The sequence below is a fragment of the Corvus kubaryi genome, unplaced genomic scaffold (assembly GCF_017639235.1).
Source record: "Corvus kubaryi isolate FWS band 111438036 unplaced genomic scaffold, C.kubaryi_AGA036_p1.0 37272, whole genome shotgun sequence".
NCBI lineage: Eukaryota > Metazoa > Chordata > Aves > Passeriformes > Corvidae > Corvus > Corvus kubaryi.
In genome coordinates, this window is record NW_024581084.1 from 2004793 (window position 1) to 2026435 (window position 21643).

At 54.3% G+C, this 21643-nt stretch overlaps 1 protein-coding gene across 2 annotated transcripts in view; it reads right to left on the minus strand.

The window, feature by feature from the left end:
* The window catches only part of SLC39A11 (solute carrier family 39 member 11), a 124172-nt gene that overhangs the window by 95523 nt on the left and 7006 nt on the right, over positions 1 to 21643 (minus strand). The window contains exon 5 of one of the 2 annotated variants that reach the window (XM_042025519.1): positions 9009 to 9126. In XM_042025519.1, coding sequence (XP_041881453.1) covers positions 9009 to 9126 — 118 coding nt within the window. Of the gene's footprint in view, positions 1 to 8987; positions 9127 to 21643 lie in introns of both variants that reach the window. The other variant, XM_042025518.1, reaches the window with a different exon arrangement.

The following is a 21643-nucleotide window of genomic DNA, read 5'->3' on the forward strand; positions in this document are numbered from 1 at the left end:
AATAAAAATAATAAAAATAATAAAAATAATAAAAATAATAAAAATAATAAAAATAATAAAAATAATAAAAATAATAAAAATAAAAATAGAAAATAATAACAAATAATAACAAATAATAACAAATAATAACAATAACAAATAACAAATAATAACAAATAATAGCAAATAATAACAAATAATAAAATAAAAATAATAAAATAAAAATTTTAAATAAAAAATAGAAAATCTAAAAATAAAAATAAATTAAAAAATAAATAATTAAAATAAAAAATTAAAAAAAAAAAAAATAAAAACAATAAAAATAAAAACAAACCAAAAATAAAAATAATAAAAATACAAAAAAAATTTTAATAAAATAATAAAAATAATAAAAATCATAAAAATAATAAAAATCATAAAAATCATAAAAATAGAAGAGGTTTTTCTGTGGAGGGCCCAAGGAGCTGAGCACAGACGCTGCTGTCACCTCGCCCCTGCAGGCAGCCAGAGGCCACTGGTGCCGTGCCCAGGAGATGGGGACACTCAGGGCACACGCTCCCATCACTGCAGCCCTCCTGCCTTCCCAGCCCGCTGAAAAACAAGGCAGGAACAGCACAGTTCGGGATCTCTGCTGCAGCTGCTCCTCATCCAAACCCACACATCCCGCCCCCACAGGGGGACAGCCCCACCTCGCTCATCCCGCCCCAGCCTGGCCCTGTGCAATTCCCGTTCCAAGCGTTCAATCGAGGGGAAAACAACCAGGAGCCTCAGGAAATCCCACCCAGTTGGGCCGAGTGGTGCCTGCCCCGTGTTGGGCTGAAATAAAACCTCCCTGAGGGCCCCAGAGGGATGAGCTGCGGTGGGCAGGATGTCTGAGCAGCTCAGCCACCCCGCAGCCTCAGCACAACTCATTTCAGGGGTTATTTATCCAACAGCTCTCCTGGCGGCTGCACGGCCTGGGATTGGATGCAGGATGTGCCACAAACCCGGCAGAGGGGCTCCCTCCACCCCCCCCATTCCCATATCCCAGCACAAAACCCGTTTGATCCATGTCCCCTGGGATCCCCGGATGGATTTGGGATGCAGCACCGGGTAGGCTGGAGGCAGGGGAGGCAGAGCAGCTGCTCCCGAGCTACAAAAGGGAAGGAAGATGAAGGGGGGGATGATCTGAGCCAGGGCTCCCTCGTCGGGAACGGCACCAGCAGGAGCTCCCTTCTCGGCTGGAGAGGATGGAATTTCAGAGGAGATGAATCCATAAAGAAAAGAAATGACCTGAATCCACTGAAGAGGCCAACAAAGCCTCAGTCACAGCCTTGGTGCTCTCTGGCAGCGGGCACTCCGAGCAGAGCCCTCATTCCCTCTGCCCTCACAGAGCTTCTGCCTTCCAGGACGGAAAAATCCCCCTGGAACCGTGTGGAACCTCCTGCTCCAGCCCTGGGTACTGGGAACACCAGCCCTGATCCCCAGGGAGCAGCTGGCAGCCGTGGCCAGCCCAGGGCTGGGAAGATGGATCAGATCTCGCTGCTCCAGGGGCTCCCAGTGGTGTCCAGAGCCAGGACTGGGGGGCACTGGGGGGAATTTCAGGGTGGGTTGGATCAGGAAGAGGCCACGAGGCCCTGCACAGCTCAGGTGGGTGCAGACTCTGCCAACCCCAGCAGGCATCACTTTTCCTTGAGCCAGGGGAAACCTGGGGGAAAAGCAGCCTGGGAAAAGCAGCCTGAGATTTTTCCAGCAAAAACGATGATTTGGAATGGCCCTAAAATCCCCATTCTGCACCAGACTCCCTCCGAGGCTCCTCCAAAATATCCCCCGAGCTTGGATGTGCCCTTGGCACATCCCTAAATATCCTTATCCAAGGGGCAGCTCCATCCCAGGGCACCCCCCAGCTCTGCAGAGGTTTAAGGAGGAATTACAGGACAAACCTCCCAGCCTCACTGAATTAAGGAACATTTCAGAGCAGAAATCCACGAGCCCCACTGAATTAAAGGATAATTAGAGTTAAAACCCCCCCAGCCCCACTGATTTAAAGAGCAATTAGGGCACAAATCCGTGAGCCCCACTGAATTAAAGAACAATTAAGACTCCAAACCCACCAGCCCCACTGAATTAAAGAACAATTACGGTGCAAAGCCCCCAGCCCCACTGATTTAAAGGGTAATTATGATCTAAACATGGCTTTCAGCTCAACAATCAATACTTGTATCTGGGAGAGCTTCCTGGTGGGAGGGGGGAGGAACTAAACCATTGATTTTTCGGGAAAAGGCATATTCCATCATCCTGTGCCATATACCACATGCAAGGGGATAAAAGAGAGGCCTGGACATGAACAACGCTCTCAGGACACCGGGAGCTGCAAGGGAAACGTGTGGAAATCGAAATCAGATGGGAAGGAAATCACAGCAAAAATCACACCAGGGCCAGGCACTCAGGGAAAGGAAAAAGGATCCCAGCTCCCAGGGAGGGTGAGCTCTGCCCCAGCAGCTCCCCAGTCACTGGCACCCAGCTCTGGTTCAAACTGGTGTGTGAGAGCAAAACCAGCTGGGAGACCTCGCCCCAAATCCCAGCCAAGATGGGAATTTACTCATTTTCCCAGAGCAGAGGGAAATTCATCCATTTTTCCAGCTCCACAGAGGGCCCAGGGGTGCCGCTGGGTGCTGTCACCCCCCAGCAGCGCAGGAGCCCTTTGTGCAGCCTTGCCAAGACCCCAGATGCTTTTAGGGAATCAAACCCCAGCCTAAGGTGCCCCCCAAGAGCAGCTGAGGAGGTTTGGGGGTGCTCAGAGCTGAGGAAGCAGCAGCAGGGCCAGGGTGGGCCCAGCACCCAAAGCAGCACCAGGCACAGGGGGAAGAGTCAAAATCCCAAAGCAGCACAGGGGCTTTTCGGGCCTGAGTGCATCCTGCAGGGAAGGAAGCACCTGCAAGGGGGCCACAACCAGGCAGACAAGCCCTGTATCTTTAAATAGTTCTGTTTCTGTCTCCAGGCCAGGGTCAGACTGCTCCACACAGACCCCCGAGCCTCAGGGCCACGTCAGCGCCCTCAGGCCTCCATTTTGGGATTGCTCCCATCCCGTTTCCCACCTCACACCCTGCACCCACGCCCATCTGCGCTGGCACAGCCGGGCAATGGCTTTTTCTTCACTTCCCTGTCCTTACAGCGTGTGTTTAGTGGGAACCTGGGGGATTGCAGCCCCTTTTTTGTGGCTGCAGTTTCCTGCCTTCCCCTCAGAGCAGCGCCGCTGTTCTCCCCACAGCTCCCAGCTCCTGCTGCCCTAATGCTCAGTGGCTGCTGCAGCTCCCGGCTCTCGTTCCACTGCCCCAAAGCTTCCTTAGGGTGACTTCAAATTATTCCCATTCCCATCCAGCTGAGGAAGCATCTCCAGAAAACAAATAAATTCTTGTGCTGGCTGAATGGAGCCAAACCAAGCTCCACTCCAGGGGCTGCAGCAAACCAATTGTTGGTTTGGTTTAATAAACCTTGAAATCTCAGGCCTTCCCCAGAGCAGCTGCACTGGAGTGAAGTTTCTCTCAAGATTTTCTTGTGCTAATCCCTCTCCCAGCCTCTGGAATGGGGCTGAGCCAGGATTTCAGCCCTCCAGCTGCTCCCAAACCACCCTGGGAAGGTTCACGTTGGATGCAGACACATCCCTGGAGAGATTCCTCACCCTGAACGCCCTAATTTAGGAGGGGTTTCTGGAGAGCTGGTGACAGCAGCAGTGTCACACGTAGGTGCCACACTTGCCTGTCCCACTGTCACCCCTGGGCACCACACAGGAGCCACCAGAGCTGCCAGGGATGGGGAGGATTTCCTCAGGAATTTCTTTTATCCAGAATTAAACAGTCTCTGAGGTGCAGCCAGGAAATTAAAGCTCCTTGATAATGGGAAAAGGCTCCTCTGAACGGCCACAAACCCCACAAAAAACCTCCCTGCAGCTCCCAGAGCACGGGGCCTCCCCGGCTCATCACTCAGCAGAGTTTAATCAGGCTCCTGGCTGAACAAATCCCCCTGGAATTAAAGACTGGCTACACGACACACAGATCCCACCTCCAGAGCCCCTGGACACAGCAGAGCTCACCCAGGGCCAGGCTCTCTGCTGGAAGGCCACAGGCTGGCAGTTCCTGAGGGATCAGGCTGCTGCAGCTGGAAATCCTAAATCTCATATCCAGAATAAGCTGCTCGGGGTGGTTCATTCACTGCAGGCTGGGACTGCAGAGCTGGGTCCTCTACAGGTAAATCCAAGAAGCAAAGGACAGCAAACACCAGGCGGCTTTTAGCCCTGTAAAGCCAAAATTCCTGATCCCAGGAGCAAGGCAGTGACTGGAACGAGGGGGGTACAGATCTCTGACTGAAGCAGGCATTTCATCACTTCAGGAGGAATTATGGGCCCCCATTTCATTTATTTCTTTGGAGCTCTGGGTCCATAAATCCACATTTAGTCCGGACTATAAAAGCCAAGCACAGAACCCAGGCTGACAGGGATGGTCAATAACCATTTGAAACGCTTCAGAAAGGGGCATTAGGATGTTTTTTAATCAATACAGACACTGCCACAGGCATTTATCACCCAGGCTGCCTCTGAAGCCTCCAAATGAATTGATGGCTTGTGAAAGCCGCAGTTTTCCGGAAGCAGCACGGTGTGAACGTGTCAAAGTCATCGCAGGCAGAGCTGCGATGGTGGAAAACTGGGGAACATCCCGTTTTTAAGGAGGAGTTTCCTGTTATATAAGTTACAAAGGCTTAATGAACCTTTTGGATGCACACAGGAGGCTCTGGCTGAGTGACCCCAATCAATCCCGAGGGTTTGGATGCATCATTTCTCCCTCACGGCCGCTGCTTCTCCTCAGGGAGGGAGGGAATGAGGAGAAAATTCCCAGGCTGAGCAGCAGCAATCTGGCCATGCTCCTGAGAGGGGAGCTGGGCACTGCTGGGCAGGTTTTCCTCTCAGCACAGATCAGGACAAAAAAGCTGGGACAAGGCTGGACGTCCTCAAACCAGGTGGTCCATCCAGAAGAAACAGGGAAAACGGGGAATTTTTTGGCTCTAAGGACAAACCACACTGATGTGCTGCCTCAAACATCAGCGCCCAGCCCAAAATTCAGCTCCTGCTCTCTCCTGGTGCTGGTTCCCAAGGGGTTCTGCCTCCTCTTATCGCCCCAGCTCCTTCCATCACACTTCAGTGCTCTGATAAAGAGATGCTACATGAGCAGCTTCTGCTTCCTCTCCTGTGCAGCCCCCTCTGGCAGCCCTGGTGCACAGAATCATCCTTTGGAGGGGAAAAATACGGCAAAAATTGGCAAAAATGAGCTTGGGAGAGTGGTGGTGCTGCTGAAAGGGGCCCAGCGGGTCCTGGGGCAGCACAGGAGGGACCCACAGCAGGCCTGGCACTGGGGCATCCCCAGCCCCTGCTCCAGGGCTTCCCCAGCCAAATCCCCACCTGGGCCTCAGATTTGATGCAGCAGCTCTGATTTAAGGGGGAAAAATACAATTTCTACACGATGAGGTTTGCGTGTGGTGCCCCCAGAGCTCCCAGCTCATCTCAGTAACAAGTTTAACAAAATTTCATTTCTCACGGACGCTGTTGCAAACACGGGGTTCTTCTTCCAGCCAATAAATCCGTCTGGATTTACTCCCTGAGCAGCCAGGCAGGGCTGCCAGGGCACCATTTCCTAAATCACACCCTGGCAAAAGCCAACTGAGTCACGACAGCCAGCCCTGATTCCCTTCAATAACATCAGCGACTCCACGCTCCTGCAGCCAGAGGCACAACAGACACCAGGAGCAGGGAATGGGCTGGGTGGGAAGGGAAATTCAGGATGATCCAGTCATGGGCAGGGACACCTTCCACTATCCCAGACTGCTCCAACCTGGCCTTGGACACTGCCAGGGATCCAGGGGCAGCCACAGCTCCTCTGGGAATTCCATCCCAGCCCCTCCCCACCCTCGCAGGGAAGGATTTTGCCCTCGCAGGGAAGAATTTCTCCCTGATACCAATGCAAACCCACTCCCTGTCAGTTTGAAGCCGTTCCTCCCTGTCCTGTCACTCCATGCTCCTGTAAAACCTCTCTCCAGGAGACAGACACACATCCCTGCCTCTGGGGTGGATGCTGAGCAGCAGAGATGCTGCTGCTTCTCCTGCTGCTTCCCCAAACATTTCTTTGCACTTTGGGTCAGCAGCCAGCACAGAAATTCCCGCTGCCCTTTCCTCCCTGGAGCCAGAGCTGTGCTGGGCGCTGAGGCCGCTCCCAGCTGGGCACCAAAGGGGTCTCTGGGCTTTTATCCAGCTTCACACCCCCACTGCTGCACCCTGCTCTGCCCCAGCACCTTCCCAGAGCTCTCCCAGCTGCAGTGGAGCAGCGAGGATGTTCCCGGGGAGCGGAGGAGGCTGCTGGGAACAGCATCTCCCACTCGGCTCCGGAACGGCACCGCTGAATCAGCGGCTGGAGGCTGGGCTGAGGCATCAGCTGCTCCATATCCAGCTGCCCTGAGCCACAGCTCGGGTTTCCAGGTGCTCTGCTGCCTGTAAATCCTTTCTGGGAACTGCCCCAGAACACGGCGCTGCCCTGGCGGGGTCAGGCCTGGCCTCAGCCCCACGCTGACCCTGTCCCGGGCGCTTCCTCTGGATTGAGCGCCTGGAGGACCCAGCAGGATGGGCTGTCCCGAGCCCTGGCGCTGCACAGAGGGGCTTAGGAGCGGGGCAGGGAGGGCACAGCCCGCCCAGGGCATTCCTGGTACCCCAGAGGGCTCCACCAGCACCCCCAGCAAGGCACAAACCCCCCTCAGCCTCATCCATTCCAAGGCACAGAAACACAAATTACAGCCCTTGCCTACCCCGAGCTGGCAGAGACAAGGTTGGATTCTCTCTCCCTGGAGTAATTAAAGCCTGGTGATTATCCCACTCATCAAACAGAGTCTAGACAGACTCCTCAGTGCAATTCAGGGTGAATCCATTTCCCAGGGATACGTGCACCTTACTCCAGGCACCCACGAGGCACAGGCAGCTTTTTGCAACTCCCAAAAAGTCTTATTTCGATCAGCACAGGCTGGAGAGGGGCTGGAGCACCAGGGAGCAGAGCCCCAGCAAACACAAGTGTGGAAAACCGAAGGATTTGAGATGAAGGGGAAGAACAATCGGTTTGGGTTGGAGGGAGCTTAAAGCTCATCCCGTTCCATCCCCTGCCACCAAACGCCTTCCACTAGCCCAGGCTGCTCCAAAACGCTGCTGATTGAGAGGGAAAAAAAAGCAGAATGAGGCTTTTTTCTCCCCCCAGGGCAGAAGAGGGACAGGTCTAACTCGCACCTTTCCTCCAGCTCCCTCTCCCTAGGTGTGAAGGAAACCTCCCGGCTCGGTGACAGCTCCCAGGATCCCAGCTCTGAGTGCGAGCACACTCCAAACCCTCCCACAGCCAGGCTAAAAATGCATTTCCAGCTCCACACGAGACCTCAGACAGTCAGAAAGGGCCCTGGAGACATGCAGGATTCCACATTTTCCAGCCATCCTCATCTCAGCTCCCTGCTCCTCACCCCCATCCATCCCCAGGCACTAAAGACAACGGCAGAACAAGGCAGCTGCTGCTTTGGGATTTTCCTTTGTTTTCACAGCTTTAGCGATTTAAAAAGATGTAAATATGAAGGAAGGGTCAATGATTCAACAGTGATTAAGCCTGAAATATTCCACTTAGTACCCATTAGACTTTGAAAACACCCATTATGCTCCCAGAGCATTCCCCAGAGCCCAGGCAGGCACTACCCAGCTCTGGGGAAAGCAGCTTTCTTGGAAGGCTGGGGGGTATCTTGTGAAAATCCCGAGTTTATTTCAGTAGAAAGAAAGGGGGAGGAAAAAAAAAAAGAAAATAGAAGAATTAATGTATTGTAGGTTCTTAATACCATTTCCCCAGAGAGAGGAATAAACAACAAAGCCTAATGGAAATTTTCTATTCCCAAAACCATTTGCACTGTTATTGTCTGCAGCTAAAAGGAGACGAAAACATAAAAACCTCGGCAGCTCGAGCTGCTGAGAACTGCAGCGCTGAGCACTCCTGCCTTCCCTTGAAGGATGAAATGAAACCGCACCTGAGACGGGACATTTCCACCTGACAAAAACATCGAGCCCCCTGCAGCTGCCTCCGAAGGACTCGGAGAATGCAAAGCTCATTGCACTGAGCACAAAACATCCTCCCATCCCTCTGGAAAAGCCCAGGCTGGTGTTTCAGATCCTGAGGATTTGCAGCACTTTAGGAAACATGTAATTAAGCAATGTGGTTCAACAAAAGAGGCTGATTTGAGAGGGGAGCACTGCTACTCCTTGCAAAGGGAAGGAGCATTCCTTCAAATCAATCTGCTCCCAACTGCACTCGTGATGCTCTAAACCACTATTGCAACCAAATAATCAGAGGAGAAATAAAATTAATTTACTAAATTACATTTGCTTTGTCTCCTGGAAGGCTGTTGAGAGGAGGAAGAGCCAATTGTGCTGTCTCAGGGGACGTGTCCCCACCACCCACCCCAGACGCGCCCTGAGGCTGGGGAACCCCAAAGAGATGCCCAAAATTCCTTCTTTAAAATCTGTTAAAGGAGGAAAGAGCTGCCAGCAGGACCTTGTGTTCCACCTCTGGCTGCTACAATTGGATTCACCTCCGGAGTGAGGAAGGACAGTCAGGCCCAGCTCGGACTGGGGAGGCCACAAGGGGCAGAGGCAGAAGGGGGCAGGGTCAGCGGAGCCCACGCTGGGAACAATGTGAGTAGAGCCGAGGATTTCACTCCCCCAGCACAGCAGAGAGCTCCTGATCAATAATTCACGGCCCAGACAGTGCAAATGGCTTTGAGAGCTGGAGGAGAAACCGAAGGAATGATTTTCGGGATAAGAGGCAGCAGAGGGACAGACCCGGAGAGGGACAGGAAGGAGCCCTTGGCATAGGCGTGGGAAAACCCCTGGAATTTCAATCCCATCCGTGGCAGCCCCGGTGCCAGTGGAACAGGGGCACTCTGTGGGTGGTATATGACAGGATGCTTGCCTGGGTGGAGCCCAGCTCTACCTATCCGGATGGACAGCTCGCTCCCGACGTCCCAGCCAGGCGCCTGCTCCTGCTTTTCCTTCACGGCTCGCTGGTCACAGCTCAGGGCCAGGGTGGCGTGGGAAGGGCCAGTGAACCCCTGCAAGGCAACACAGACACATCAGGACATCCCAGAGCTGCCCCTCAGCTTCCTCCCAGCCCCATTCTCTGGCATCAGGGGGCTTGGGATTGATTGGGATTGGTTGGGATGTGCCACAGCAGCTTCTCACCACTGCTCCAAGATGTGTCATTCGCGCTTGAAAGGGACCCTAAAGCCCAACCAGTGCCACCCCTGCCATGGGCAGGGACACCGCCACTGTCCCAGGCTGCTCCAAGCCCCGTCCAGCCTGGCCTTGGGCACTGCCAGGGATCCAGGGGCAGCCACAGCTGCTCTGGGCACCCTGTGCCAGGGCCTGCCCACCCTCCCAGCCAGGAATTCCTCCCCTGTGTCCCATCACTGCAGCTCCTGATAAAAAGGAGTCCAGGCTGGTGTTTCTGGATGTCCTCAGGTTCCTCAAACCCACCTGGAGCTACAAAACCAGGAGGAACCACGGCATTAGAGGCACAAGAGCACAGCTGGGAGAAGGGAAGGTGTCCCAGGGCCGTGATTTGTGACCTGGTGTCCCCAGCTCTGCCCAGGGAGCAGGACCCCCAGTCCCCTTCTCCCTGCAGGGCTGGGAATCCGCCCCCAGGAGCACTCACAAGGAGGAATGTCCAGGCTGGGATCACCTGGAATCACCCCCAGGAACAGGGGTGCAGCTGTTGGGTTGATGGCAGCAGAACAAACCAGCACCCCTGAGCCAGGCCGGTAACAGGAGCCTCCCGGTGCGGGTCAAAAAACCAAAATAAAGGTTAAAGATGAATAACTCAATTGTCTCCTCTCCCTCATTTGCATAATGAGCCTGAGCAGGGCTATTAATACCGATCACAGATCTGCAGCTCAGCCAGGGAGCTCTCACCTCTCCTAACCCAGCACCTCCAGCCTGAGGAGCTGAGATTGAATCCCTCTAGAAGGTGGGAGACCCTCCCCTCCCACCACAGCTGCAGCTCCGTGCCAGGATCACCTGCAGCAGCTGGGAGAGCACGGAGGAGCTCCCCAGCAAAACCTGGATGAGGAGACACAGGAAAGGAAGAGGGGAACCCCACTTGGATAAGAATGAAGGTGAATCAGGGGGAGGAGGGGGAAGCTGAGGTGAAATGATTTGCTAAGAAGCCGTTTGTTAGAAGCAACGCTTACAGCTTGCCCAACACTTACTGTGCCCACCAAAGCAGGATGAGAAGATAGGAGACTATTGATAAAGGGAAGGAATCTCAATCAAAGATCCTGGTTTTAACCTAAAACTAACTTAAATCAGCCTTGAAGCTTGGACTTGGGCCAGGGACATAAAGAGCATGCACAGGGAAGCAAGGTGAACAGTTCAGCATGAGGAAAACGCTTACTGCATCCCAGAGACCCCTGCCCACAACCACCACTGTGCAAGCACAACGCGGATGTCAGTGACTTTTGGGTGGGTGGCAATGACCTTTGGGCTCATTGTAACACAGGCAAGGCTAGGCAGGGCTAGGGAATGACTAGAAGGGACTGGGAATGGGAGCTCAGGGGCTCCTCCTGCTGCAGGGTGGTCTCCCTAAACAAGGAGGGAGTCATGGAATCGTATCACAGAATCCCGGAATGGTTTGGGTGGGAAGGATCTCATTCCACCCCGACACCTTCCACTGGCCCAGGCTGCTCCAAGCCCCAGTGCCCAACCTGGCCTTGGACACTTCCAGGGATCCAGGGGCAGCCACAGCTTCTCTGGGAATTGCACCCCAGCCCCTCCCTACCCTCACAGGGAAGGATTTTCTCCCAGTATCCCATCCATCGCTGCCCTCTGGCAGTGGGAAGCCATTCCCTGTGTCCTGTCCCTCCATCCCTTGTCCAAAGCCTCTCTCCCTCTCCATCCTTGTCCGGTCTTCTCCTGCTAAACCCAGACTGATTTTCACCTCTGGAAAGGGAGCAGCATCCCGAAACACCAAACCCAAAGCGATCCCCACAAACCTGCGCTGAGACAGAGGCAACTTCAGCTGGATTTGGGAAGGCCAGGTCCCCTCCCTGCTGCTGGGGACAGTTTGTGACAATGTTGGTGACCTTCAGGAAAGCACAACCGATCCCAGCTGAGGCTGCTCTGAGTCATCCCAGCCCGGTGCCGGCAGGAGGCCCTTAATTGGAACGCGTCAGTGGGTTAAAAAACGTTGCAAAGGGAAGAGGAAAGGCAACTGGCGTTAATTAGTTCATGGCAGTAATTAGCGTCAGCTGAAATAACCACAGGGGTTGATTATTGCAAAAAGCGAGAGGCAGGGAGAGATTTGGACAGGAAGAACTTGGAGGAAAACTATTCTGGGATGTGGGAGTTCCCACTGCACTTCTCTGCTCCTGGAGTGACAGGGGAGAAGTTGTGGGGTTGGCCTGGTCCTGCGTGGAAGAGAAAATGAGGGAAAAAATATCCTTTATATAGGGAAAAAGGTGCCCTTTACGTGGGAAAAAAGGGATCCTTTTTGATAAAAAAAAGGGTATTCTTTTAGATTAAAAACAAAAATGTATCCTTTTAGGCAAAGCAGGGATTTGGGATCCCACCCCCCTGCCCAGCAGCCTCATGGCCAAGATTTTAATGGATCCGAAGCCAATTTGAAAAAGAATTGAAGAGTGAGCGACACCTCTGAGAAATAATCTGCTCTTGTCCTCCTGGCCAAGGGAGGGGAACAAACTCACAAAGAAATAGTGATGGACTGGGAGAGATCTGGGGAGATCACTCAGTCCCAAAGCTGCTTTTCCAGGAAAGTCAGGGACGCTGCTCCTCCTGTGCAAGATTCTAACCCCGAAACACCAATCGTGGAGAAAGAACAGAATCCATTTCACTGCTCTCTTTAAAATCAATATAAAAACAATATTCCCAACTTGTCCAGGAGCAGACACAGAGATAAGGGATGATAAGGAGCCTCGGTGGGATGGGGCCCAGAGGCTCCTGTTTCACACTGGATACCTGATATCGCACAGAGATAACAGAGCAGGGACCAGCAGCAGGAAAGGAAGAGGAGAGGGTGGCTCAGGGCTGCTCCTGCACGCCCGGACAGAGCCCAGGGCAGCGATTCCCCCTTCCCACGCGGAGCATCTCCAGCCCCACGAGCAGCAGGAAGGAGCCCTGGAGCTGTGGCAGCGCTGCTGTGGGGATTGGGAAGGAAAGGTGCACCCACAGACAAAAACCCCGGTGTTTTCCAGCAGATCTGCTCCAGGAGCAGCTCCCACCTGGCTGAGCCCTCCCTCATGCCAGCAGCAGCCAGAGTCTTCCCTAATAACTGCACCAGGGAAGTTAACTGGGGATCAGGGAAGGCTGGTCTCGGTTTATCCGCAGCTAATGGCACATCGTGGCGAGGACGTTTGGCTCCCTGCTAATTCTCAGCGCCTCGGAGCGCTCATCATTCCTGGGAACTGCAGGCAGCAGCTTTCAGCAGCAGCCTGGCAGGCAGGGGGAGTAACTCACCTCCCTCTGTGTCACCCCGAGCGTGGGGACAGCCCTGGGGTGCCCCTGGAGCTGTCCCAGCTTTGGGGGTCCCTCGGCAGTGCCAAAATGTGCAGCAGTGTCCGGAGCTGGCAGCGCCAGAACCCCCAGCCTGGCACAGCAGGAGGGAGGCAAAGCTACCAAAAATGGCCCCCAAACCCTGAAAAATCAGGAGTGGGAGGGAAGAATGCCACAGCCCTTCCAGTCCAGGGATGGTGGGGCCTGTCCCAGCCAGCCCAGCACAGCTGGATCCCCAAACTGGGACAGGGACCATCCCACTGGCACCAGCCCCACGAGGGGAGCCCGATCCATCCTTGGGTCCCACAACATTCCTACTGAAAACGTGCACGGGGATTTTCCCACTGGCACATCTGGGGCTTCTCCCTTCCCAGCAGGGAGGGGAGCACAGTGGGAATGCTGGGGGGGCAGGAGGAGGGGACACCCCAGCGATTCCCAGGCTCCTCAGGAAACCTGGGATGTTTCTTCCCAGAGGAGATGCCTGACGTGGCACAAGGGAGGGCTGGCTTTCATAACCTCTGCCACGACAAAAGCAAAAGCACTGGAATGTTTTCCCTGCTTTTGCCAAAAAAAACCCCAAACAACTTCTTCAGCAAACAACCCCCACCCCTGCAACGTCGGGAGTTTCCTGTCACCAACCTCCTTCCCACCAGGAACCCCGGAAAAACCTCAACCACAACCAGGAAATTCATTTTTCAAGGGAATAATTGCTCCAAGTGGAGTATTGGAGCCCAGCAAAACCAGTTAGGATGGAGATCCACTCCCAGTTGTTTGCTGGGAGGAGATTTGCTTGCTCCAGCCATAGCCAGGTCTTGAGGGGTGTTTTCCTCAGGGCTGTTTTCCCCACATCCCCAGCAGGACGTGGCAGAGGTTTGTGCCACGGGGGCAGCCCCACAAGGTGAGATTTGAATTGTTTGCAGTAACCCAGATGGGTTTAACAGGAGCTGTTCCTGCACACGTTGATTAAACCCTGACCCGGACCGGTTCCACCCCTTTTCCCACTCCCTGCTCCCTTCCCACGTGGATTTTCACAGGCTTTTTGCCAGGGTGAGAGAAAAAGCAAACAAACCTTCAATTACCAGCTCGTTCCTGCCCAGTATTCCCCTCAGTAAGGATTTGCTGTCGCTGCAGAGGGAATTGATGGGCAAGGGCGAGCTTTGGGGTGTGGGAGCTCTGGAAGGGAACAGGGAGGGCTGGCAGGATGCAGAGGGCTCAGCCAGCGATCCATCAGCCCTCAAATGAAGAGCCAGCCCATGCCAGCAGTGCCTAATTCCATTATTTTAACACACGGCTTCCTCTGGACCCTCCGTTATCCCTGCGGACGTGCGCGAGGCCCCGGCGCACGCAGGGAGCGGCACCAGCCCCTTCTCCCACATCCCAGCCTGCAGGACCAGCCCAAGGATGGGTTTTCTGGGATTCAGCCCCTCTCCACGCCCTGCACAGCCCCATAATTACCCAAACAGCACCAAAATCCCAAAGAGACGCCGGCTCCTGTGCTGGGCTGGCAGAGCCAGGGGAGCCTCCGACACCTTCCACAACAGCCCCACAGGAGAGGCCCTTCCTTCTCCTCAGTGAGAGCAATTAATGCCTTCATTCATTACAGCAGAGAGGCGTGATGAGGGACAAGGCACTTCCTGATCACCAGCAAGGAGAAGCCAAACAACTTCTCATGGGATCATGGAATGGTTTGGGGTGGAAGGACCTCAAAGCTCATCCCATTGCATGGCCAGGGACACCTTCCACTGGACCAGGTTCATCCAAGCCCCATCCAGCCTGGCCTTGGACACTTCCAGGGATAAATTCCTCTCCTTTGGGAGCCTTTCTGAGCCTGCAGATCCCCTGAGAGGCCAAGAGGAGACTCACCCAGTCGGTGTTTCAGCCCCATCAGCTCCAAAGCCTGGGGCCAGCAGATCCAAGTCCCACCACTGCCACCACCCTGGTGACAACCAGAGCAGGACGGGGGCGACAGGAACACGCAGCACAGAGATTGTCCCACCCCCAGAGGACACAGAGGCCACCCCCAGCCACACATCCCCTGTGGGACAAAGGCAGAGGCACCCCCGGGGTCCCGACACCGGCAGAGGAGCCTCATCCAGGCTGAGCAGAGAGGAAACTTTTTCCCCAATTTCCCGCAGTGTTTTCCACTCTCCAGCAGCTCCTCGGCCCATGAAAAGGCACAAAGGAAAAAAAAAAAACCCACTGGATTAAGAGCAAACCTGCTTTGCATCCCTCACCAGCAGCCATGAGCTGAGGGGCCACCGAGCATTCCACAGCAGCCACTCACCATCCACCCACCGGGAATGCCCTCCCTTGGGAATGTCCTCCCTTGGGAATGTCCTCCCTGGGGCACAGCAGGCACAGAGCTGGCTCCCGCAGCTCTGGCATGGGGCTGAGTCAGAGTTTACCCTGCAGCTCCAGACCTGCGGGGATGCTTCCCGAGATCCCACGGCAGCAGCTTCCCTCTCCCTGCCATTTCCCCCGCCAATGACAGAACCTCTCTCGCTGCTTTCCCTGACACGTTAATGGCAGGTTTGCCTTTCACCGTGGAGGAATTAATTTGGGGTTATGCTTTGAGCAAATTCAAAGGCACATCTTGAGATCAAAGAACAGCTGGGGAAGCATCCGGAGCATCCACGGCCCCGGATCAACAGGGACGGGCGCAGGAGGAGATGGAAGAGATCCTTTTGTGCTCTTCCTTTTGGGAAACTTCTCCTCTCTTACAATTCTGAGCCAGGCCCAAACAGAAATTGAAATTCAGTTGGCAAAGGCTGAGGGAGGAGGAGGGAAAAGCCTGTGGAATATCAGCAGCCTTCCCAGCAATTCCTGCTCCAGGGGGAAAGAGGCGCAGGATGGAGAAGGGAATGATGGAGAGAGGGGTATCCAGAGCAGGAGCTCATGGGATGAAGAATTAAGCCAGGTTTTCCCAGTCCCTGCTTTTTTCCAGAGGGAATTTTTTCACCCCACCCCAGATCCCATCTGCTGTCAGCACTGAGGAACCATCCCATAAACCTGACCAGGGCAGCAGGGAATTTAACCCCAACTTGGAATCAAGGAGCTCTGCAGCTCCAGCTTTGGGGCTTCCCAAGTAATGTTTTTATGAAATGCTTGATGCATAATGAGAGAGAATTCTAATTAAGAGCAGCTGACAAATTGCACTGTGGCAGTAAATAAGGCTCTGCCTCCATTAATAAAATGAAATGCTTTGGTAAAAATTGGGATAATTATGATTTTGGGGGGGGGTGGTAAATAATTCCAACCTATCCAGCCACCACTGGATTTCAAGCACTAAACCACTGCACAGGGGCAGGGCAGGGGTGGGAAGCAGCCAGGTGTTCCATGGATCCTATGGATAAACAGATTGAAAAGAAACCTCTGGGGTTTCTGAATCTTTCAGAGGATCCCATGGGTGGGCTTGGTGGTCAGTACCACGGATTTCCATGGCTGAAATCCAGGACAGGAGACAGGGATCAATCCCACACGGATCTATAACCTCTGGGTTGGAGTTAATTGATAAATTAATGAAACCCATGCCCAAGTTGGTTTATTTAGAGCTGCAAGGGAAGGATGTTTCCCCATGGAAAGCTTTGCTACATTCCCAAAAAACAAACTTTCCCTTCCTTCATTATCAGAGCCAGATCCCTCCTTCCTCCCAGAGCCTGTGGAGAAGGTCCAGGGCTCCACAAAGCCAAACAAACACAAGGGCTGCTGTTTGTTGTGCCCTGGGCAAAGGAAACCCGAGCGAAGCAGGAACGCAGGAGCCAGGCTGGGGCTCGGGCAGGAGCCCCCAGCTCCATCCTCCCTCTCCAGGAGGGAAAGGCTCTGTTCCTGCAGCACCACTCCAGTGCCACACTCCAAAACTTAATAAAGCAGAAAATCCACAACCTCTGGGTTGCAAATCCTCCACCTAGCCCGGCAATGAGGATGTGCAGCTAATTAACTTCTGAGGAGTCACAGCTGAACAGGAAAGAGCGCATTAAAATGGGAACGTGTGCCGGGCACGTCCCGCAGGAGCCGGCAAATTGCATCAGAGGAATCTTCATTCCGATGATAAATTAACACCAGCCACAGGACCCGGCACGTTTTCCATGTTTTCCCTGCCTCCTGGAATAATGAACCCATCAAATCCAGCTCCCTGCAAAGCAGGAGGGGGAGAAGCAGGAGCAGCTTCCCGGCTTTGCCAGGTGGGAGCACAGACGGGAGGATCCTGCGCATCCTCCAACTGCACCCACGGCAGCAGAGACTGCCCTGCCTTGTCCCACCAGGTAGAGAATCCCAAATCCCAGAATTATTGAGGCTGAAAAAGCCCTCCAAGATCCCAGAGTCCAACCTGTGACCGACCCCCACCTCATCCCCAGCCCAGAGCACTGAGTGCCATGTCCAGGCCGTCCTTGGACACCTCCAGGGATGGGAACTCCAACCCCTTCCAATGCCTGACACTTTTCCCAGGAAGAAATTCCTCCTGAAATGTAGGTTTGTGCCAGGAATCACTTCCTAGAGCCCCTCCCTCCCAAAAAAGATGCTCCCCATGGTCTAACCCAGCTGTGGTATAGCCCTGAGAAAAAAATTGCCATTTTAAACAGCGTGCAGCTACACCTGCATGGTCCTTCCTCCTCCTTCTCCTCCTGTAGCCTCATCCATGCACTCTTCCCAGATTTTCCTCTCAAAAAGTGACTTGCATGGATTTAGAAGGCAAAATATTCATCCTGAAGGCCCATTCTGAGCCAGCCACCATCGCAGGACAGGAGAGGATCCTCAGGGCTGTTTATCAAGCTCTCAAAGTCTTCCCAGGGGTTCTCACCCAAAATAGCCCAAAACTCACTGTGCAAAACATCCAGTCCCAAACTACATTCCCAAAAAGCTTTCAAGCCATGATTTGCACACCCAGAAAAGGGCAGGGGCACCAAGAAGTTCTGTTTGGAAGGGGTCAAGGGGATTCAGCTCCCACCAGCAGCATCCTCACTCCCGATTCCCTCTGGCCCATCCCACTGCAGATCCTCACCCTGCTCAGGGAAACCTTGGAGCTGCTGCAAAGCAGAGCCCCAAATATTCCCAAGAATATTTGTGTGTGAAACACAAGCCCTGGAGCCCAGAGAGGGATCTGGGCTGTGCTGGTTCTGTGGGATGAGGGCAACGGCACCTATGGAACAAACCCCAACCCCACAAAGGCTTTTAAAGGGCACTTCAGTCGCTGCTTGTTTAAATCCAAGGAATGCTCTGCCCATCACATGAGGCTTTATTGATTTCCTCTGTACTCAGGATCAAAAAAACCCACCAAACCTCTACCCAGCAGACAAGGGAAAAAAATAAAATCCAATGGAGATGGTATTTCCAGGCTGGAATTACAGCCCTGGCTCCCCATGCTCCCTCCCTGACCATCTTTTACACCCCAGGTATTGGCAGGGCCCTGGTTAGAGCTGAGTAATGGCCCAGCAGCTCTTCCCTGGATTATTCATTAACTCCTGCTGCTCCTGCAGCATCTGCCCTCCCTTCCCTGGCCTGGGAAGGAGCAGCTCCCAAGGGAGATCCCCAGACCCCAGCGCCCATCGGATCCCGCAGCGGGAGGGATGGAGCTGCCTCCCTGTGCAGATGTTCCCGAGGAAAATGAAGCCTGGGGAGAGAGGAGATGAAGCTGATTAAGCCTCATTATCCTAATTAGTAATGATGGGAGCAGAGTCAGGCAGAGGAGTGGAAAGAACAGGAGCTGCAGGTGGGGCTGGGGCAGCCCCTGGGGGTTTCAGCTCCCACCAGGACCAGCTGGATTCCTCCCTCTCCCTGCCCCTGTCCCAGCAGGGAATTCCTGCTTCCTCAGAGGTGAAGGGCTGTGATCCAGAAAAGGCAGGAGCCAGGGAGCTCCTGGAAGCCACAGGTGCTCCACTGCACCCAAAGCCCCCCCAAAGCCCACCCGTGTGGGCTTGGGAACACCCTCAGAATTCCACAGGAACACCCAACACCTCCCGGGGCTTTGGCAGCTCCAAGACAAAGGCGCTCACAGAGAGTCACAAAATCACTCTGGGTGGAAAGGCCCTGTGAGAGCACCGAGTCCAACCACCCCGGCACTGCCAAGGCCACCATGACCACGTCCCCAGGTGCCACATCCACACAGCTTCAAAGCCCTGCCCTGCCAGCTGGGTCACTTCCTGCTGCTTCCAGTGCTTCCAAATTTAACCTTTTCACGTGAAAACCCTGGAGCAAAAGCAGCTGGGGACTGCCTGAAAAGCAGAGCCAGGGCTGGAGGCATCCCCTGCACTCCTGTGGGATTCCCCCAGGAAGAGGGAGGCCGGAGCAAGAAGCACATCACGAAAACCCAATAAAGCACCAAACTCCGAACAAAACCCAGCCAAGTCAGCAGAGCTGCACGACAGCTTTGAAGGATGAGAATAATAACACTTAATTCCAGCATTCTTATGCCTTGCAGCAGACCCAAAATAGCTCCTGAGCCATCAGGGACCTGCTGCACTGAATTTTTAAGTAAACTTTCCCTCAGAGGCTTTGGCTCTTGGCATCGACGACACCAAGCCCCGACCCTTTTTAGGAAAGGCAGCAGTGGCTCACACAGCCCCGCCAGCTGCCCCTCTGCATCCAAAACCTCCTCAAACACCAGCTGACAGCCTTGCTTAAAAAAAACAGGTTAAACCAGCGGCTCTGTGTGAGGAAATTTTGGCAAAATGAAGGCGAGCCCATTTTTTAAAACCCCCGGGGATCTGTTTTTGCCGTGGTCTCGCCCTCCAAGCAGCCCCAGATCTCCTGGTGTGGTTTGTACCAACCTTCACCAGCATCTCCTCCTCAGCTGGAGGATGAACAAACACCTTAAAGGCTTCACCCGGGGAAAAGGCAGAGATAAAGATGTAACAGCTTAGATCTGCCTTTTGTGAGGAACAGAACTGCTCCAGCTGCTCGGGATCATCGTTACCACCGGGGCTGGGAGGCTCAACCCTCCCTCTGCCATGAGCGAACACTGGGATGCCCCGGCTCCAGCACGAGCAAAACCCTTCTCGCTGCCAGGAGAGCGGGGCTGGGCTCAAAAGGAGCCGATAAAAGCTTTGAGAGGCTGTTGTTACCCAGCCTGGAGCTGTGCCAGGCAGGGAATGCTCCCCGAGCAGCTCCCTCCTGCTGCCCTGGCACGGCCAGGCTGCCCCAGCCCCACCGGCACCCCCAGCACCCTGCCAGGGCAGGAACAGCCTGAGATGGAGCCCATTTCCAAACCCTCCTCGGGAATGCCGTGGCTCAACCCTTGTCGGAGCAGCAGCGGCTCTCCAGAGAGCAGTCTGGGCTCCAGAGGAAGGGAGATGGCTCTGGAGCCACATTCCCGGCCCAGGGATGGCTCAAGCCTCACCAAACTTGTTTTTCCTTTCGACACACTCGGTTCTAACCTCTCCCCCTGCTCCCTGCACAGCATCCCCACAACCTTGCCAGCTCTCTGTTCCCTTCCCAAAGCATCCCAAAGGTGCCATCCTGGACCCATTGCCCAGCTCCAGGAGCCGATCCCGCTGCTCTGGGCAGGGACACAGAGCCCCCCCACCCTCTGCCAGCTCTCCTGGCCCTTCCCAAGGTATCCAGGGGGAGGAAAATCAGCACTTTGGATCAAGCAGACCCTGACAAGGTGGCTCGTGCCCGTTATCCATGTGGAGAGGCCCCAGCACAGGGACACCCCCTTTTCCAGGAGGAGACACACCAGCAGCAGCACTGTTTGGGGATCTAAACCCTCCCCCAGCTCCACGTGAGCCACGGGGTGTAAATCACCACCAGCAGAATTCCCATGGGATGAGCGTGTGGGGGCAGGTGCGGCCCACACGGAGCAACCGAGCCAGGAGACAGCAGCTCTGCTCCCAGCAGCGTTTAACCTGGATTTAAGGATATTGGGGATGGTTTTATACCTCCACTGCACTGCTTCCTGCAAGGCCACCACCCTCCCTGCCCGTCCCTGCTGCTCCACCCCGCTCTTCCCAACACAAGGATTTCACTTCCCCAAACTCTTCCGTCTCCACTGTTTCAACGCCCCACGGAAAACTCCGACCACCAGGAACAAGTGGGGTTTGTGCCCCAGCTGTTTCTCCACCCTGCTGGGAAACACCAGCCCGAGGCAACAGATCCAGCCCATCCCAGCCCCATCCAGCAGCAGGAAAAGGCAGAGTTTGGAGCCAAACGGCTTCCAAGGGATCCAACAGCAGCTCCTGGCCACCCACTGAATCCTGCAGATGGTTTGGGAGCCCCAAAAAGCCAGGACAAGGCAGGCAGAGGGCGAGGAGAGGCAGCAGATTCTCACCACTGGCACTTCATTCCCTGGGTGTTCACTGGCACTGGGAGTGACCCCACAACATCCAATTGGATGCAACTGGGAGCCATTCTCCTCCCAGCTGAGGATGCACCTGCACCTGTGGTCCTGTCAGGAGAGGCTCCAAAAGCCAGGGAGGGGGGAAGGTTGCACCTGCAGACTCCTGAGAACCTCCCCCTCCTTCCTCATAAGCACAGAACAAATAAAACTCCACTGAACTAAAGATGAAAATCTAAAAACCTCTGTGGAAATGTTTGGAAATCTCTTCACATTCTCATGTTTTCAGCTGCAAAAACCCACCAGCTCCCCATTTCTGTCTTCCTTCCTTTCACAGCAGCCTCAGGCTGCTTCCCTGGATTGTGCAGCACTCCCAGGGCTGGCAGCTCTGCAAATGAAACCCCTGGGCTGGGACACGAGGTCACACCTGAGCTGCCTGAGGAGCGCTGCCAGCAAAAAGAACAAAAGCAGAGGTGTGAAGGGAGAAAAAAAACCAGAAAGATTAAAAAAAAACCAGACCTCAGCCAGCCTAAAGGTGCATCCAGCACTGCCAGAGCCAGCCAGGGCTCGGGGAAATCACGGATTCTTTAAATCTGGGAGAGAAATCCATCCGTGTCCAGCTTCCAGATGCTCTTCCTTGCAGCTGGAGGAAGGGCAGGAGCCCCCCCAACCCTGGAATTCCCACTCACCCTCACTGGGAGGAGCCCCCAGACAGGGAATTCCCACTCACCAGCACTGGGATGAGCTCCCAGCCAAGGAATTCCCACTCACCAGCACTGGGATGAGCCCCCAGC